The sequence below is a fragment of the Orycteropus afer genome, unplaced genomic scaffold (genome assembly GCF_000298275.1).
Source record: "Orycteropus afer afer isolate SDZICR_OR568_19922 unplaced genomic scaffold, OryAfe1.0 scaffold00014, whole genome shotgun sequence".
Classification (NCBI taxonomy): domain Eukaryota; kingdom Metazoa; phylum Chordata; class Mammalia; order Tubulidentata; family Orycteropodidae; genus Orycteropus; species Orycteropus afer.
The window spans coordinates 5,123,198-5,142,560 of NW_006921601.1; the positions used below are offsets into that span (position 1 = coordinate 5,123,198).

Below are 19,363 nucleotides of genomic sequence, written 5' to 3' on the forward strand. Positions count from 1 at the left end.
CCTCGCGAGACTTCGCCGAAGACTCTTTCTTTTTCGTCTCGGCAGCCGACATGGTAGGATATTCTCAATCGCCTCCCCCTTTTTGCTCCGGCTTTCCTGATCTCTACTCCCATTCTTCCACTCCCAACCTGGCTTGGTTTTCCGGCACGCGTTTTGTGGCCACAGGGCACGGTGGCCGGCCTGGGCCCGGGACGGGGACAGGTAACATGCGACCGCGTGTTGGGCCCAGGGTTCGGATCTCAGGCACGCGGGATGGACCGCACGGGCGCCGCTTTTGTGAGGCCGAGAGACTGCTGGCCTTTCCGTAACCTCGCAACGTGGGGACCCTCGCCCCTTCTGCCTGAAACTCTAGAGACCACTAACCTCCAGTTTCCCCACAGCCATCCAGACTGAGGAAGACCCGGAAACTCCGGGGCCACGTGAGCCACGGCCACGGCCGCATAGGTAAGTGCAGATTTTCTTTCCCAGTTGATCTTGAGTTCTCCCTGCTGGATTTCTAGCTAGTCCGGAAGTAGGAACTTAATGTTTAGTAGGAGCTTTGTACCGTCGAGTTAGGATTGAATTTGGCCGTTAGTTTTGAGGTCCCTATAGTACTCCTGTTTTAGAGAATTTCTTATTAGTAGGGGATAGAAATCGAGTGGAGCCGCAGTGTTGAGTACCATACCTTGAGACGACAGTACATGGAGTACTGGTGTGATGTGGAAAACTGCAGAGCTGTTTAACCCGGCGTCTTGAAGGCATAGCAGTGGTGAAAGAGCGTGGATTGTGCATTATAAGTAAAGGCACGGAAGCGTGAGGAAATGCTTAGCTCTTGCGGGAAGTAGTAGTGAGGGACTGGGGAAAGTTGTGTTAGCCATGTAGCTTTGTATTCCTGCAGGCAAGCACCGGAAACACCCTGGAGGCCGAGGTAATGCAGGTGGCATGCATCACCACCGGATCAACTTTGACAAATAGTGAGTGCTTTTACTGATACTGGCCCTGGCAACCTTGGGAGTAGAGGCGGAGGAGAGTGGCCTGACTCAGACCATCCTCACCTTCAGAGACAAGCCTCTTACCACACACAAGCTTTGCCTGTTGCTGACTTTAACATGGGAACTGAGAGAACTTCTTGAGGCTAGAGTCACGCTTGGGTATTTGCTATTGCCTTAGTGTGCTAGAGTCCTCGAAGAGTAACTGCTGACTTTATTCACTGACTGAGCCTTGTGGCACAGTCAGTCACCAAGTTAGTGACATGGGTCACATTGACTTGTACAACTGTTAGTTAATGTTCACATATTAGGGGATGTTATTTAAGAGATTTTGTTACAGGGGTGTGTAGAGTTGCCATAGAATGCTGCCCTGACTTATCCTGGCCCTGTGAAGTAAGATGAGGGTTTTCCTCAATTCGGCATATTTAATACTGCCTGATATGTGCCAGTCACAGTTCTGCCCTAGAACAACCAGTGCTGGGCGGATGGCTAAAGATGATAAACATACCTTCTGAATTGGAAATGAGGTTCTGAAATGGTGCTTTCTCTTCCCAGTCATCCAGGTTACTTTGGGAAGGTTGGTATGAGACATTACCACTTAAAGAGGAACCAGAGTTACTGTCCAACTGTCAACCTTGATAAGTTGTGGACCCTGGTCAGTGAACAGACAAGGGTAAATGCTGCCAAAAATAAGACTGGAGCTGCGCCCATCATTGATGTGGTACGATCGGTGAGTGGATTGTATATTTGTTACTTTTATAGATGTACTCTCACTTGAATTACTTACTAGACAATTCCATCTTTTGTTAGAATTAGCACAAGTGATTGACAGTGACCAAACTTCCTTACTCCATGCCTTGTCTTGATTCTGTTTTCCCTGTCAGTACCCTAGGGAGATGAGTTAAGCTGGAAGTCACTCATCTTAGCCCAGTTTATGTCCTGGAAGCAATTTTGGCGGTCATACCAGGGTATATTGCAGCATGACTTGAGAACCTGGTTTTCCCTTATTACTTATGGTAACTGAGTGAAGGAGATGGAATTTGTGTTTTGCCCGAGACTAGAGTCACATCTTGACACAGCTCTTGGTCCTGGTGTGCTAGAGTCCTCGGAGAGAATCTGCTGGTCTTGATTCACTGGCAGGGGGCAGTGAGTGCCCTTGTTAGTGCCCTGATCAGAAACATGCCCTATCTGGCTCCCAGAAAGTGTTAATTGACACGCCATTTTACCTTGTAGCTATCAGAGTTGGTACCTGCCATGGTGTATTATAAACCCATTTCTTTGTTTTTCTAGGGCTACTACAAAGTCCTGGGAAAGGGAAAGCTCCCGAAGCAACCTGTCATCGTAAAGGCCAAATTCTTCAGCAGAAGAGCTGAGGAGAAGATTAAGGGTGTTGGGGGGGCTTGTGTCCTGGTGGCTTGAACTACGTGGAGGTTAATTAAATGTCAAGTGCTTTTCCCCTATGGTCTGAGTGTAGGTTTTTGGCTGCATCTCTGCATCCCTACCTGTATAGCTAATGGCTGAGCACTGCCAGCATCAGGACCTTCCTAACAGGTTCTAGGAGTCTGAGGTCTGTTCCCTGCTGATGGCCCTCAGAAACTGTATGATAGGAATACACCAGCACTTTAGAGGCCTGGGACATTGCCTAAACACTTTTCATACGTAAAGTGAAATTTATGCCAGTTGATAATACATTATCTTCTAGTTGAAACACCTGTTTGTGTTGTGTACTCTGAATTTACTGTGAGTGGCAAAATGTATTCTTACATGCTCCCTGGGGAGCATGGTCTAGTTATAAACAGAATACAGAATTAAAATAAAGGGCCAGCAATCTGAATTTTAAACACACCAGGGGCTTTATACATTAAAGGGGGTGGGATCCCAGAACCAATTTCAGGGATTTAAGGGTTATATACATAGGTGTATACCTGTTTACAAATAAAAAACATTTAAGAGATTAAATTTTCTGTCTTTCTGTTAGGGCCAAATTGTACACCAATGCTTGTGTGCACATTAGACCCTCAGGTCTCCGTAAATTGTAATTTGCTACATCTCATTTCTTTCTAATGTTTTCAGATGTTCTTAAACCCTGGGCAGAGATAGCTATGTGATATCTATACTGCTGTGTTTAGGTTGGTGGAGGGTTTGATGTAAATGTATAAGAATGGAAGAGAGGGAAGCAGTATTCATATAATGAGTTCATGGGCTTGCATCATACAGTGCTTATGGAGAAAAGTAAAAATAGGGATTCTGAGTTTAAGGTACCTTGGTGGCACAATAGTTAGCCCTTGGCTGCTAACTGGAGGGTCTGTGGTTCAAACCCACCAGCTATTCCATGGGAGAAAGATGTAGCAGCCTGCTTATGTAAAGATTACAGCCTTGAAAACAGCATAGGGTAGTTCTACGTGTTGAAGGCAACTGGTACATAAGGAGTTCTTTGAAGAACTTGTAAATTGAAGTTGAAGCTGAGGATTCACAACAATTAGAGACATAATTCATTTAACTGATTTCTATAGACACTCAAGGTACCAAGGGTGGAAGTTTTTGAGATGCAGACTGCCTGGGTTTAAATTCAGCTCCAAACCTAATGACTTTTAGGGTTGGTTATTTAAATTTACTTATCTTTAGAACATAAGGTAACTACCTACTTCAGGATGGTGACAATTGAAAGCACATTACCTCTGTGCCTCATGATAAATGTGATAGTAATTGAATTTTTGAGAACCAAAACCAAACTCAGCAACCCCTTTGGTTTCTGAGGCACTGCAGAAGTAGATTGCCCCATCTTCCTCCCAAGGAGTGGCTGGTGGGTTTGAACTGCTAGCCACCTGGTTAGCAGTCTAATGCCTTGGGCACCATCCTCACAATCTTTAGTTAGACTAGGCTCATGGAAGTTGTTACATTGGAGAGAGCTGTAGTTTCAGAAAGTGGGAGACAGGAGTTAGGAAAACAAAGAATTGAAAAACAAATAGGATTCAGAAGGCAAAAGGGACAGGATTTGGTGAATAAATTGGGGTGGTGCAAACAGCAAAATGGTTAGGTGTAGGGCTTTAGGGGGAGATGCTCACTAGTGGAACAACCGCTTGGCTTTTGCGGTGAATTGCTTGATGTGGCTCTTCTAGCCATTGTCCTCCGTTTTGTTAATGTATTGTAAATCTATTATCCATGCCTGCTTGGGGTGGTGTGGTAGTTAAGGTCAGGTGTCAACTTGGCTGGTTAGCTGGTAGTAGTTGTTCCCTATGTTGTTATGTGCCATGGAGTAGGACCTGACTTATACAGGGACCCCTGCTTGGGTTTCCGAGGCAGGATCACTACGGAAGTAGATTGCCCAACCTTCCTTCTGAGGGGTGGCTGGTGGGTTTGAACCACCAGCCTTCTGGTTAGCAGTCAAGTAAGTGCCTTAGGCACTAAGCTACCAGAACACCCAGTTGTTCCCTATAATGACTGGCAATTGGCTCTGGTGGGACTTGGCTATGAGCAACTGTGTAGCTGCTGATAGTTAAAGCCATCCACTTGGGTTATTTCTGTTGTGGCAACACAGGTGGGGTATACCTTGAGTCTTGCCTTGCTTTAAGGTATAACTTAAATCACCACCCTTAGCTTCCTTGAGGGTATACCTATGAATCTCCTGGGAAAGTTCACCCTCCTTTTGCTCTGGTTCTGCATTTTGGCCCATCATCATCTCACCCCTGGATTTGGGATGGCAGTTGTCATCTGATCTACTGATCAAAGCTTGTCACACCCTGAGAATTGGGAGGATCATGTAGAACTACTCACAGACCAGGAACTTGGCAGTCTCCACCACCATGAGATGGTCCCTTAGGTGTTTGTGAGTTCTGTGAGGACTTAAAGGGAAATACAGAACCCTAAGACGGGAGGTTAGTGAGAGGAGGAAAGTTAAGTCTGAAATGGAGTGGCAAGGTAGTTTGGACATTTGGGACATCTTTTAACTTCAGCCTCATGGGGACTGGCCTTGTGCTGATCTTTATAAGAAAAATTGTTAAAGGAGCTTTGCATTTCAACTGAGTGTAGGGTGTGTGCTTAGATATGTGATGATACAGTAATAGAATTTTGCTGTTTTATAGGATCAGGAACAGTCTGAAGGAGTTTTGAACCATAAGTCCACTCTGATACTAGTGCATTCTTGAACCCAAATCCACTAACATTTTACTAGACTACCAACCTTTGACTAGCTTGCACGGTGGGCAGAGAGGCTCATACTGGCCTTTGAACTTATGCTAGCCTCCCCCCCTTGGAATTGGGAAATGGTATCATTTCATTGGGAGCTCTGATAGCATAGTGGCTAAGGCACTTGGCTGCTAACCAGAAGGCTGGCGTTCAAACCCACCAGTCACTCCTCGGAAGGAAGATGGGGCAATCTACTTCCGTAGTGATACTGCCTCAGAAACCCAAGGAGGGGTCGCTATGAGTCGAGTCCGACTTGACGGCACATAACAACAACAACATCACCTCGCAGTCAGGCTAACAGCTAATTTTAGAAACTTAAAGAATTGCAAAGGATATAATTTCTGGCCCATTGTGTATGTGCTTTGTATTTTCGTCCACAGCTTGAGGATGCAGATACAACTTTCAATTTATGGGAAATGTCGGGACATGACTTCCAAAGGCCAAAATCCACTATATCGGACCAACTTTTTGATTTAAATACCGTAAATGTATTAATTCCTATCCAGTGACTAAAAAGCCGAAGGTAAGGATGTCCAGCGTCCGCAAACACTAAAAAGCGGGAGACTGAAGGGCACTAGCGACTGGAGCCCCGCAGCCACTCGCGCATTCTAACCGGGATCCCGTAGCCTCTCTTCTTCGCCCGGGTGCAATACTGCCTGAGGGTGTTAGGTTCTGGTTCCGGAGCACATTGACTCCGCCCCACTTCCAGACCGGAAATACTGTCGCCACCTGCTCCGCCCCTTGTTCGCCACTTCCGACAAGGGCAGGGCCCGCCCACAATTCACTAGTGCAAATGTCCTTTTCTGGGAGAAGCGGGAGATTTAACCTCTGCGTTCGCTGCTGTGCGGCGGTGTGCCGGCTACATAGCGCACGGGACTCACAAATACTTTGCCGCGCTTCACATCCGCTAGTGCTGTAATGGTGGTTGTTGTTGTGTGCCCTCTGGTCCGACTCGACTTACGCGACCCCTCCTTGGGTTTCCGAGGCAGTATTACTACGGAAGTAGATTGCCCAACCGTCCTTCCGAGGAGTGGCTGGTGGGTTTGAACCTCCAGGCTTCTGGTTAGCAGTCAAATGCCTTAGGCACTATGCCACCAGAGAACAGGAAATATGCTGTTTATATGCATTTTCAAGGTAGGAATTTTCAGTCCGCTGAATGAATTTCAAGAGTTTAAAAGATAATGAGCGCCAGTTATTCAAGGTACCTTGGTCTAAAACAAAAACACTATGTATACGTATAAAAATGTTCTTGAAAAACATGTAGAACAGAAAAGGGATTTTCTCTTAGGAGTTTTGGAAGGCTAAGGAGATGATGTATATGTTTTAATGCAGTTTGAGTTTCTTGTTTAACCAAGTGCATTCTACCCTCGTTAAACGAAACATAGCTACCCGTAATTGCCAGCGCTGAAAAGTAAATTTTGCTCTTATTCTAGAATATTGTTGTTGTTATGTGCCGTCGAGTCAGACCCGACTCACAGCGACCCCTCCTTGGGTTTCTGAGGCAGTATCACTACAGAAGTAGATTGCCCCATCTTCCTTCCCAGGCTGATGGGTTTGAACCTCCAGCCTTCTGATTAGCAATCAAGTGCCTCAGGCACTACACTACCAGAGCTCCCATTCTAGAATATGCATGGCCTTTTAAATTCTATCCCTCATAAATACAGTTAAGACTTCTGGAATGGATTTTATGCCCTAACTTGTTTTTCTTTCATTCTCACTCAGGTTGTTTTTTTGTATCCTGCTTGTTTTACATTGATAAATAAGTCACTTTGGTACAAGCCAGGTTCTAAATTTACATGCCTATAAAGGTATATATTAAGGAGTATTATTTTGAACAAAAATTTTAACTCAGCCATAATTAAACTGATTTTTCTTCGGATGCTAGCCCCACAGACCATCCGATGTTACCCAGAGTTTGATTATATTGTTTTCCAAGGGCACTCCTTCATAAGGACTTGTGTGCCGTTGGGTCTATTCCATCTCACCAACCCTGCAGGACAGACTAGAACTGCTGTAGAGTTTCCTGGGATGTACTCTTTGGGGGGACAGATCGCTAGGTCTTTTCTTCCCAAAGCACTGACTGGTGGGTTTGAGCCACTGACCTTTCCATTAGCTCCTGGGCACTTAATCACCATGCCACCAGCGGGCCCTCTTTCATAATACTGCGTTGAAATCCTAATTTCTAGAAGACAGTTTACCAGAACATGGTTACTGAGAAGGGCATTTAGAATGATGTAACCAGGCAGCCTGCCCAGGTCTCTAAGTTACCAGACTGATCCCTTCATACCACAGGAGACAACCCAGGGCTTCTCTTAATCCCAGAATCAGGGAAGGGAGGGGGAGAATGTAGGATGACATCCCTGCAGATGCTGGGACCTCCCTGGTAGTAGAGATGTCAGTGCCACTAAGCAGTTGCCACAGGGTTGTCAGAAAGGCTGACACTTGTTCTCAATGGCAGTGATACTATCCTTTAGGCGGCACTTTAGAAATTTATGGAACATTTTTTTTGTCACAATCACAGAGAGGAAGTACCCAGAGATGCTAGAAATCCTGCAGTGAATTGACTGGTTCTACACAACAAAGAAAAATCAAACTTAGAACCTAATTTCATGTTACACATAAAAAGTCTTTTTTGAAAGTGGGGGGACCAGGTTTGCTGGTCCCATAGAGTCTGGTGGAACCACTGAGACCATGGCCCCTAGCTGCCCTTAAGGTCTGGAATTGAACCCACACCTGTGGCTTCCAGCCAAGCAAAAGACAGGCATATGAGTTGAACATTTACCTGAGGTAGATACACTCCTTGGAGAGAACAATCATGGGAGAAAGAAGGGCTGCTTATGCACAGGGAGACAGCTCAGGGGGCAGGAGTGCATGGAGGGATGGACACAGGGAAGAGGTAACTATGGGGAGGAAGTATAAGGGAGCTGTTGCATTGTGGTAAATTGTGGTCAATGTCATGAGACAAAGTGTATGTGAACTGCTGTATGGAAAGTGAATTTGCTCTGTAAATTCTCACCCAAATCACAATAATAATAATAATAACTTCTTTGCAGTTTTCATATATCCTTAGTCTTCCAGGATTCCAGCTACTGTTCATTTCAGAAAACCACTTCACCATTGGTAACACATACTCAGATAATAGAATCTGAGTTGCTAATATAACATACTCATCTGCACATGTGTAGGTACTGCATTCAGTCATTCTAAGTATAGGTGTAAACATCTGACTTCATTATGTCTTCTAATGTAGTGCTCAAGCATTTACATATTTAGACATGTTGTAACAAAGTATTTCAATTTCCATCCCTTTTATGTTACAGTTAAAAGGAGCCCTGGTGGTGCAGTGGTTAAATTGCTCGGCTGCTAATTGCAAGGTCTGCAGTTTGAACTTACCAGCTGCTCTGTGGAAGAAAGATGCAGCAATCTGCTTCCTTAAAGATTTACAGCCCTGGAAGCACTAAGCCCTGTGGGGGCATTCTACTCTGTCCTATAGTGAGGCGCTGTGAGTTGGGATCCACTTAAGGGCAGTGGGTTTGGTTTTACTGGTTTGGTGGTACAGTGGTTTAAGTGCTCAGCTGTTTGAACTCACTGGCTGTTCTGTGGAAGAAAGATGTGGCAGTCTGCTTCTGTAAAGATTTAAAGCCTTGGGAGCACTATAGGGCAGTTTTACTGTCTTACAGGGTTGCTATGAAATTGACTCAACAGCAATGGGTAATTACAGTTAGGTCTATGTGGCCCAAACAGTTTGTGCTCAGCTACTAACCTAGAGATTACTGGTCAGAACCCACACAGAAGAAAGGCATGGTGATGATCTGTTTCAGTAAAGATTATTGGTAGGTGCCACTGAGTCCATTTTTAAAAATTATATTGTGTTTTGGTGAAAGTTTACACAGTTTAGGTTCCCATTCAACAGTCTCTGTACAAATTGTTCATTGTCATTGGTTACATTCTTCACAATTTGTGAACATTCCTAGTATTTCCATTCTGGTTGTTCCATTTCCATTAATCTAGTTTCCCTGCCTCCTTAAATTCTTATCTTTGTTTTCTGATTTTTTTAAGATAGTATATTAAAAAAAAAAAAAAAAACAACACCACCTTTTTATTGTGCTTTGGGTGAAAGTTTACCTAGCAGATTGCTTTTCCATTTAATAATTCATACATATTTCATTTTGTGACATTCATTGCAAACCCCCCAATGTAACAGTACTCGTCCCACTTCCTCCCTTCTTTCTGATCCCTTCCTTTGAAGTAGGCTTCAGTGGAGATGGGGGAAATGAGGGAAGGGAGCTCAGGATAGAACCTCCTGTTTGTAATAGGCTAGGGTGGAAGGACAGAAAAACTTCCAGGATTTAAATCCTGCCAGACCCAAACCTAATACTAATGAAGAGAGTTTGTTTTTATAGTTTCTGCTCTACCCAGGTCATTGGGTGAAAAGCTCAAGCCATCCCTACTCTTCTCATTATGCTTCTCTCTGGCATAGTGCCTAAGGCATTTGACTTCTAACCAGAAGGCTGGTGGTTCTCAGAAGGAAGATTAGGCAATCTACTTCATTCCCTACATGATGGTTGTGATACTGCCTCAGAAACCCAAGGAGGGGTCGCTGAGTCAGGACTGATTCGACGGCAGTGGGTGGGGGTTTATGCAAACCTAAGTTCCAAGGGAATGGGGATGGGGCAGGGGAGAAAAAACTATTCACAGAGTGGTATGGAAGAGGTATAAGCAATAGATCACACTATGACCAAGCCCTGGGTTGGCTTTAGCTGGGTATCTCTCCAACAATGTCAATAACCAATGATATCTTAAAGGTTTCAGATTGAAGAAGAAACTGCTATGATGCAACCAATAATAAAGCTAAGGGGCAATGACCCTTACTGGATGCAGTGCAATGAACTGCTTAATATGGCTCTTCTGGCCATCGTCCTTCACTTTGTGATGTACTGTAAACCCTATTCTCTGTGCCTGTTTCAGGTGGGATTCATCTTGAGTCTTGCCTTGCTGTTGGGGTGTGATGCAAGTCACCACCCTTACCTTCCTTGAGGGTATATATAGGAATGTTCTGGGAAAGTTCCCTCTCTTGCTCTGGTTCTGCATTTGGTTCGTCGTCCTCTCACCCCTGGCCTTGAAACAGCAGCCATCATCTGACCTGCTGATTTGGGTTTGCCAACTCCTGCAACCACATGAGTTGGAAGAATCTCCCAGACCTACCCACAGACCTGCCAGCCTCCCAGCTTCCACCACCAACATGTGAGCCATTTCCTTGGGAGTTTTTGAGTTCTGTGAGACATGACAATGAACCATGGAACCCTAAGACAGGAAGGAGATTATTGAGGGGAGGAGGAAGAGTTGATGTCAGAGATGATGGAGTGGCATGGCAGTTTGGAAAAGTTGGGTCATTTGGGACATCTTCAACCTCAGCCTCATAAGGACCAGCCCTGTGCTAATCTTTCTAAAAGAAATTATTCAAGCACTGGAAGTACTGAAGTAATATTAACAGTTGACTACTGAAAGGTCCCTGATGGTGCCGACGGTGTGTATTTGGCTAGTAACCCAAAGGTTGCCTGATCGAACCCACCCAGTGGCAGCACAGAAGATCCAGACCATAAAGATTATGGCCAGCTAGACTCTTAAGCCTTTCCTATGCCTAAGTCTCTCCAAATAAATACACAAACAAATGCCTCAACAAACAGCTGGCTACTGGAGTAGGAAGAGAAATTTGAACAATGGTAAGATATCTTTTAACTCTAAGACCCAGTCTTACAACTCAGCCAGAGTAGTCATTTCAGAGAGGTCAATAACCCACACTGAATCCACACTCCTAATTAAGTACTGAATTCCCTACATGATGGTTGTTTCATCTGACTGGCTTGTCGCAGCCCAAACCCAAGAGAGGTAACTCTAGATAATGAAGCCAAGGATACATGGGGCTCTAGGCCCAAACAACTGTACACTTTATTGGGAACACCCGTAGATGGAGGAAGGAAGGATGCCCTGTACCGCATCATGGCTGCCACTGAAGGGAAGCTGGGCCGGAGAGCACTGGCAGAGCTGGGGGCTGGGATTCCCGTGACTCACTGATCATCTCAAAGGGTGGGAGGAACAAGCAGGCCAGGCCCAAAAGCATGGTACCATGCTGCATATGAGCACCAATTAGCCCTTGCCTTTAAAAAACAGGGTTTGGGGAGGAGGACAACTAGAGAAAAATAGAAACTCTAAGATTTGAAAAAAAAAAAAAAAACTAGTCCTCCTGTACATAGTAAGACAGCATCTGCTCTCCAGAGCCCGAGACTGGCGGCAGGAGCTTCAGGCAGGAGGCCAGGAGCCTCCAGGGAAAGATCAGTGGTTTGGCTGAGACAGTCAGCTGCACATAATTGGCCAGTCACCAGCACCCAGCAAAACTTCATCCATGCTCAGGCAAGGCAGGAAAGCACCCAGCCCCTTGGGAATATACAAATATTTATCAGATTCTCTTTGCTTGTTACAAAAACAGTTAAGAAAGCTTACAGCAGATTATTTACAAACAGTATCCTGGGATAGTGTGATGGCAGAGCTGGGCTGGCTTGGAGGGTGGGGTCTGTGGGGGCAGAGCAGCCACTGCAACCCAGAGGTCACAGACTGGGGCCCCCTCCCCAGGCTCCAGGTTCTGCAGGGCACTGGACTCTGCTCCTGGGATAGGGGTTTAATTCTTCTTATGGAGGAACTTCATTTTGTTGCCTGCAGGCCAGAGAGGACAAGAATGAGACTGTTTCAATGTTTTCTCTTCTAACCTCCATACCCTCTCCTTCCCGTAGCCCTCATACTCTCAGTGGAGAAGAAAAAATCAGGAACACTGGATTACAACTATCATAGATCTGATCCAGGGTGGTGAGAACACTCTAGAGCTCCAATAGGGCACAGGTATGTATTAATCACTCTACGGTTCGGGCAAGCCACTTAAACCTCTGGCTCAATTTCCCCTTTAACTGAGACATGCTCTGATGGACATGATCCTGCTGCTGAGCTCCTTGAAGGGCGTGGAGGTGGTCAGAGAAAGACACTCTGGCACTATGGCTTTCAAAGGCCCCTTGTAGTCTGGAGGAGGGCTTACTCAGAAGGCCTGCACCTGAACCCTCCTGACTTATGTGAGGATACGTCATCTTTCTTTGGCCTACAGTTTGGTAAATACTGTTCTGGAGCACTGGGCAGGAAACCTTGTCTTCATCAAAAATCTTCCTGCTGTGTCCACAGCTCCACTATAGACACCCTTTGGTGTCTAATTCAGAGTGTTTTGTGGGAAAGATCACCTAGCTTGCCCTCCTGCTAAACATGCACCTCATCAGTAACAAGGCTACTCACCCAAACCTCGGAGAAACTTATTCATTCCACTCTGCTCAGTGTCTGGGAGTTCCTCTAAATATTGCTCCACCCGCTGCTCAAACAGGCCTGGGCAAAAACGGAAAGAGGAGAAATGGACACAGAAGAGAACAGTCACTGGAGAAAGGAAATGGGAGGCCTAAATGAAGGGGACCCTGGGCCACAAAAGAGAGAAACCAAGCATCTGAAATTATAATTTATAGCAGCATCTTACTACAATTCACACTGGCCATTACCACTATCATTCATGACATCTTGCTGGTATTTTATTGCCTCCCAGTGCAGACTACTATGCTGCACTGTGGTAAAGATGCCACTCTTAATTCCAGAGCTGTCCCCACATGTGAGGACCCTCTCTAGCTCCTTTTAGGCCACTCTCCTATGTTGTTCCAAACAGATCTGTTGAACTAAATAGACAGTATTCGTAGACTGAAGAAACAATAAGCCAGAGGTTAGACAGATCTTGATGAAATGAAAAATCCCTGGAGTTAAGCTTTTGAAATAATAAGCGAGAAGATGACCTTCTGCCCTGAACAGAGATAGCCACCAACCTAAGACAGAGGGCTAGCCCAATCCCCTTTATGGGACTTCCCAACTCCTGAATTCTCAGAAGCCTCTAGATTGCTCAGTTTGGTCTTTTTCTCCAAGTCAGGAGGGACTCTGAAGAGGGGATGGGCAACCAATGGACATCCTTCTTTTGGGTGGAGGTGAGCCCTGGCTCTCTAGCCACATGGCTCCTGCCTGAGCACAGCCCTGTGAAGGCATTTACTTGGGTAAGAGGAGAGCACAGTGCCCCTGAAGTTTCTATCAGAAAAAAAAGAACATTAGAAGACCAATAGGTTCCATCACAGTGACTAGCCAATCAGTCCTATTGGTAGCAGAAAAGTTAGAGAAGAGGGTGCATAGCCCTCAACTCAAGATCTTCTGGACTCACCTTTTGCCCGACACTTTCTCAGCTCCCTGTCTTGGATGAAGCCAGCAAACATCTGGGACTCCATAAAAACCTCAAGAAAACGGCGGATGCTCTTGGAGGCCACAGACTTACGGAAGGCCTCTCGCTGAAAGGCCCTCTCCCCCTTCTCACTCTGTGTCAGAAAGAGGGAGTAGTGCCCAACAGTCTCCACAAAGAACCGGATAAACACCTCCGACACCAGTCCGTTAAGGGTATTACATTCTGGAAGGAAGGGAAAATCTTTGAAGTTCAGGTCAACAGTCCACAAGGCCTTCCCCAGCCTGCAAGTGATCTTTCCCTCTTCCCAACAAAACTTCCAGCCAGTTTTGTTCTTGAAACTTTATCTCTTAGGCTCACAGGCTTGTAACTGGCCCATACACTCTTGGTGGTCAAGACATTGGTAGGTATTTGCTGGATGAATGAAAGTAGAAATCAGACAGCAGGCCATCACTTTTCCCACAGCCCTTACCCTAAGTGGTCTTCCTGGCCTCACAGGAAGAGGAAGTTCCCTCCTTCCTGCAATGGCTGCAGGAATCGTCCAAGAAGGAAGAATAACTAGTGTGGCTGATACGTTTTCTGACAGCAAGAAGAGTTGACATATGTGTGTGGGTTTTTCTTCCCAAACCTTCTGGGGCAGAGAAGACTTCAGAGGGAAGAGGGCAACTCTGTAGTCTGGGCCACCCCAGAAGCAGCTCCAACCTTGTTAATGTTTGTGAACTCCCTCTGAGGAATACCATCAATCTTTTTTCTCCTCAAACCCAGTCATGTCATAGTTCTCTGAACCCCATTAGAGTATGCCTAGAGAATTCCAAGGAGCTCTGGTGGTGCAGTGCCTAAGGCATTTGACTGCTAACCAGAAGGCTGGTGGTTCAAACCCACCAGCCACTCCTTGGAAGGAAGATTGGGCAATCTACTTCTGTAGAGATACTGCCTCAGAAACCCAAGGAAGGGTCACTATGAGTCAGATCTGACTTGATGGCAGTGACTTTGAGAGAATTCAAGGCTAGAGTGGAACCAAGCCTCATCAGCCAAAAAAGGGTCTGTGTGAGGCCCAGGCTCAGCCTAGGAGAGCAGAGGGAGGGAGTCTGGGACCAGGGTTGATTCCACCCAGTCAAGTTTTGCTCACCATCATCGGAATCACTGTCAGAGTCCTGGGAGAGCAGTTCGTTCTTCCTCTCCAGAGCCTGCTCCAGAGCTGCCTGTAACTTCCTAGGTAACAAGGTGTCTTCATCATCCATCTGCAGAAGGAAAAATACATAGTGATGATCACCACAGCTGATATTTACTGGCACTTACTATGTGTTAGGCCCTGTTCTAAGAGCTTAAATGTATAATCTCATTTAATTCACCTGATAACCCTAGGAAGTAGATACCTTGATCAATGCATTTTAGGAACTGAGGTGCACTGAGGGTTAATAAACTTACCCTATGTCATACAGTTAGTAAGTGGTGAAGCTTGTAGCACTCACTGCCCATTTTGGCCAGGATCAGCCAGGGTTCCTACCCCAACACTCTGATGAAGTCTCCCCAGTTTTCCTAGCTCCAGCTCTAGGTAGGAAACAACTGGTTTGGGGCAGGGAAATCTGTCTCATATTCAGGAAGAGCTGGAAGGATTCTATAGAGAATCAGTTTGGCTACTGAAGTAGTAGCCAAATGCTTAATCAGCAATCAGTCTTGGGCTGGAAGCAAGGATCTCCAGAGTGTGGCCTAATCTTTCATGAAGTCTCTCTTCCTGAACCAAACATAATTCAGTGGAAGTGCCAGGCCCAGCTTGTCTCTCAGGCCAGGTCTCTATATCCTGGCTCAGTGTCTATACCTTGATGCCTTGTACTCAGGAGTCCTTAACTCTGTCAGTGGTGTGAAACAGGTACAACAGGTACAGTTACAGGGTAGGGCACTGGGTTGTGCTCCTTTGTAGAGAGTTAGGGGGATTTCCATGACTAACAGAGGCTTTTAAAGTTGACAATGACTGCAATCCTTTCTGTTACACAGCCCTCTATACATTAGTCATATAATTCCCCCAGTCATATTTCAAGGCAGGTGTTATCACTGTCCCCATTTAAGAGATGAGAACACTGGTTCAGAGAAGGTAGAAGGCCTGTCCAAGTTCATGTGGCTCAAAGGTGACAAAGCCCAGAGGCCAGATCTCCAGACCTCCAGGCCACGCTCTCCCCACTCCAAAACTACCTTCCTGAACCTGATCATACCAATTAGAAAGGCAGATCCTGATGAGATAAAGAGTTCTCAGATCAGCTTCTCCCCAACCTAATCTGTTCTGTGACTTCTAAGGGCTGGAGGGCTCACAATCAGGCTGTGAAGGGTGAGTAATGTGTGTGACGGTGTGGAGTGCTCTGGAGCCTGAGTCTAACAAGCCCCATCCTGGGCAGGCCAGAAGCTTATAGTTCTGAGGTGTCCTGCTCTTACCTGTCGGATGAATCGGTCGGATCCCAGATTCACCATCAGCGCCTGAGAGGAGTCATTATCATCAGTGATTTAGGGTGTAAGTCCCTGCAATGCCCTCTGCCAAGCCTCCAGACCTCCCAGTTTCCCACAGTCAGATAACACAAGTAATTCCAGTCAGGGACAGACCTCCCAGGAGAAAGGACAAGGGCCAGGAAGAGAGGCCCAAAGGCTGCAAATACACAGGTCCCAGCAGGTTTCCTTCCTTTCTCCTCTTCTGCTCCCACCTGGGCACTTTTGATTCCTTCCCTCTTCCCCCCAGCTGGCTCCCCAGGTAGCCCACCTCCTCCACAGGCAGTTCCTTCAGTTTGGGGAGGGAGCTGGAGAGCAAGCCAACCAGGAAGGGGGTGGGACAGCAGACGATGTCAATCATGGAGGCCGGAAGGACAGGAATGAAGGTGTGCTGCCAGGAGAAGGGGTAGAGCAAGGCCACCACTGCATGGGAGCAGCTGGAGAGGGTACTGGTGGACAGACAGACAGAGAAAGTACCTGAGTACAGGCCCAGCAGTTTCAGGCCAGGGTAGTCTGAGCCTATGGGGGCCAGGATACCTTCTGATGCTAAACATCCAAGTACAACAGAAACACTAATGGATTTTAGAGCAGGGGGCTCAGAGGCCTGAGTCAGAACTTGCAGACCGGTAAAGCACCCACCTTCCCATTGCTGAAGGCCTCAAGGACACTGGTGCTACCATCTTTGGTACTCTACCTAAAAACAGCCATGGAGGTATGTAGCAACATTTGAACACACAAAGGGTACACACACACCCCTAACGGCCACACAAATGTTCTATAATAGATCTTATGTGAGACCATCTGCTCAGGCTCAGGAGCACAAAGGGTAAGATGAGCAGGAGTTGATCACAAATTCACAGTGTGTTAGAACAAGAGGGTCCTACAGAAGTCATCTAATTAATTCCTCATTTTAGCGTTGAGGCAATGGATACCCTGCACTGATCTGGTCATAGTGGGGGAGCTGGGACATGACCAGTTTTCCGGTCTCCCAAATCAGCCACCCTTCCTTCCCTCAATCCACTCCTTTCTTTCCTTTGCTAGAAGAAAAAAACTGTCTGACTGAGAAGGGAGTGTGCTGAAAGCAGCAGGTGGGGCGGCTGCCACCGTCCTTGCCAGGCTGAAGGTGCCCACTGCCATCTTTCCTCTAGGCTCTAGGTTCCAGTTGTAGGTCTCAGTGAGGTCATTCCTCTCTAGACCCAGGTCACTAAACAGAATGACTAACTGAAGGACAGGGAAAAAAATCCCAGAAGCTCTAGCTGAAGGAACCTAAGTGAGTGTCCAGGGCTGATGTGCGGCGCCAGTAAACACAGGAGACACACCTGGCCTGAACCATCCCCATCTGTCAGGAGAGTCAGAGACACTCCCTTAGGGATCATATTACAAATGAGACAGAGGCACAGAGTCCAGTTCATTTATAAGCCTGACTTTCCCCCACTGCCTCTCCACATCTATCGGTCCCACCTATTGGCCATAAAAGCCTGGTCTCTACCTGATCGGCTGCAGCAGGGATTCTTACCCTTTCACAGTGAATGACCCACCGGCCAGAGAACATCCAGTCTATGGCAGAAATAACCCTCTTTTCTAGAAGAACCTCTGGAGGGTCACAAGTGCTTTGCCAGCCAGTGTCCTGCTTGGCTGTCCTGGCGGCTGAGGACACCTAAAATTCTGCTGGGCCTTGAGACAACTTCCGATGCCCTCCCAGGTCAATCATCATAAAAAGATCTGGAAAAAGGGCTGTGTCTGGTGGGAGTCACAATGATCTCCACAGTCTTCTCCAAAGGGCCTGGGACCTGGGAGGAAGAAGGCTTTGTACAACCCCTAGGGTTGATCACTGCAGAGTTAGAACACGCTTCCCCCACCCCCAAAACCCCAGAACTAGGCCAGAAGGACAAAAGACTTGTGGAAAACCTCAAACATGAACAATGGAACATGCGCTGGCTGGATGACAGAGCCCTGGCTGCAGTCCAGGCTGATATGCCATCACTGGGCTGCCTGCCCCTCTCTCCAGTCAGAGGCAGACCCTGAGTAGAATCATCTGCCAGAGCAAAGAATTTAGGGAGGACATCTTTTCTACCCACCAGCCACTCCTCAGAAGGAAGGTTGGGCAATCTACTTCCATAGAGATACTGCCTCGGAAACCCAAGGAGGAGTCACTATGAGTCGGGTCTGACTTGATGGCACATAACAACAACAACATCTTTTCTAAGACCCAAGATTGGCAGAACTTGAATGCCCAGCCTGGCCAAGAATAGAGCCTTTCCTCCCAGAAGGGTCCTGGAATGTGCTCAGAGGCAGCTGCTGCAGCCACAGGAAACAATAGATGTATTCATAGCCCTACAGGCGCTGGGCTGGGGGTAGGGAAGAAGAGACTGGCCATGACAGACAGAGTGGAATCTACAGGAAAAGAAACCTCAGAATCCAGGCTCGGTTAGGGGTCACTAAGGACGGGCCAGGGAGAGCTGGGCAGCCAAGGACTTTGCTGAGTGACAGCATGGCTGGCAGAGAGAAGGCATACAGGGGCCTCTTAAAGCTGTCATACTTAGTCCCAGCTGCTGCCCTTAGTCCCTTCATGAGAGCCTGATTTAAAAAAAAAACCTTACTGCCATCGAATCAATTCTGACTCGTAGCGACCCTCATTGGGTTTCCAAGTCTGTAAATCTTTATGGAAGTAGATGGCCTCATCTTCCTCCCACTTCCTCCCATGCAGTAGCTGGTGGGTTTGAACTGCAGACCTTGTGATTAGCATCCAAATGCCTTACCCCCTATACCACCAGGGCTCTTTTTGAGGATCTAATTTAAAAAAAAAAAAAAAAAAAACCCACTGCCATTGAGTTGATTCCAACTTACAGTGGACCCCCACTGCATTTCTAAGGTGGTAAATCTTTACAGAAGTAGATTACCCAGTCTTCCTTCCACAGAGTGGCTGGTGGGTTTGAACCACCAACCTTCTGGTTAGCAGTCAAATGCTTAGTTAGGCACTGCACCACCAGAGCTCCTCTGAGGATCTGATAGGTTCCAAGAAATACCTAAAACTGTGGGATACAGAAGCCCTGAGGCTATGATGGGAATAAATGAGGGGCAGATTTCATCTCCAAACCTTTCTGGAAAAGTCACCACCTCTGGCTTTTCCTCCTTTGTCCTTCTTCTAGACTCCTGCCCCAGTACCTTATGAGGGCAATTAGAGGTCCATTTCTCATCTCCCTACAACTACTCCCTTCTACACACAGAAGGAGACACCCCAGGGATCCTGGGCTTATTAGGGGACAAATGAGAAAGACGATTTTTCTTTACTGTCCCTCATCTCAGCACCTGGCACATGGTTTGGCACATAGCTTAGTAAATGTCTCATTAATGACAATAAGAAGATACAATGATAAACCTTTCCTTAACTTTTACAGTAACAGGCTAATACAATATTTAGTCCGTTATTGTAAAA

General features: G+C 46.5%; 2 protein-coding genes and 2 non-coding genes across 4 annotated transcripts in view; 3 read left to right on the plus strand and 1 right to left on the minus strand.

The window, feature by feature from the left end:
• The first annotated feature begins 252 nt into the window (after nucleotides 1–252).
• On the plus strand, nucleotides 253–2,387 carry RPL27A (ribosomal protein L27a). Its single transcript, XM_007954875.2, has 5 exons — nucleotides 253–276; nucleotides 381–444; nucleotides 878–953; nucleotides 1,524–1,698; nucleotides 2,259–2,387. The coding sequence occupies exons 1-5, from the start codon at nucleotides 253–255 to the stop codon at nucleotides 2,385–2,387; spliced, it is 468 nt and encodes a 155-aa protein (XP_007953066.2).
• Nucleotides 1,108–1,235, plus strand: LOC122151650. Its single transcript, XR_006164244.1, has one exon. It is a non-coding gene; the product is annotated as a small nucleolar RNA SNORA3/SNORA45 family (small nucleolar RNA).
• Nucleotides 2,019–2,151, plus strand: LOC122151639. Its single transcript, XR_006164243.1, has one exon. It is a non-coding gene; the product is annotated as a small nucleolar RNA SNORA3/SNORA45 family (small nucleolar RNA).
• Nucleotides 2,388–11,829: 9,442 nt separating the features above from the next.
• Nucleotides 11,830–19,363, minus strand: part of DENND2B (DENN domain containing 2B) — an 88,918-nt gene continuing 81,384 nt past the window's right edge. Inside the window, exons 14-19 of the mRNA XM_007954885.2 lie at nucleotides 16,199–16,376; nucleotides 15,880–15,921; nucleotides 14,582–14,693; nucleotides 13,438–13,677; nucleotides 12,486–12,572; nucleotides 11,830–11,864 (exon numbers count right to left, since the gene is read on the minus strand). Of these exons, the coding sequence (XP_007953076.1) occupies nucleotides 11,830–11,864; nucleotides 12,486–12,572; nucleotides 13,438–13,677; nucleotides 14,582–14,693; nucleotides 15,880–15,921; nucleotides 16,199–16,376 (694 nt within the window). The remainder of the gene's footprint in view (nucleotides 11,865–12,485; nucleotides 12,573–13,437; nucleotides 13,678–14,581; nucleotides 14,694–15,879; nucleotides 15,922–16,198; nucleotides 16,377–19,363) is intronic.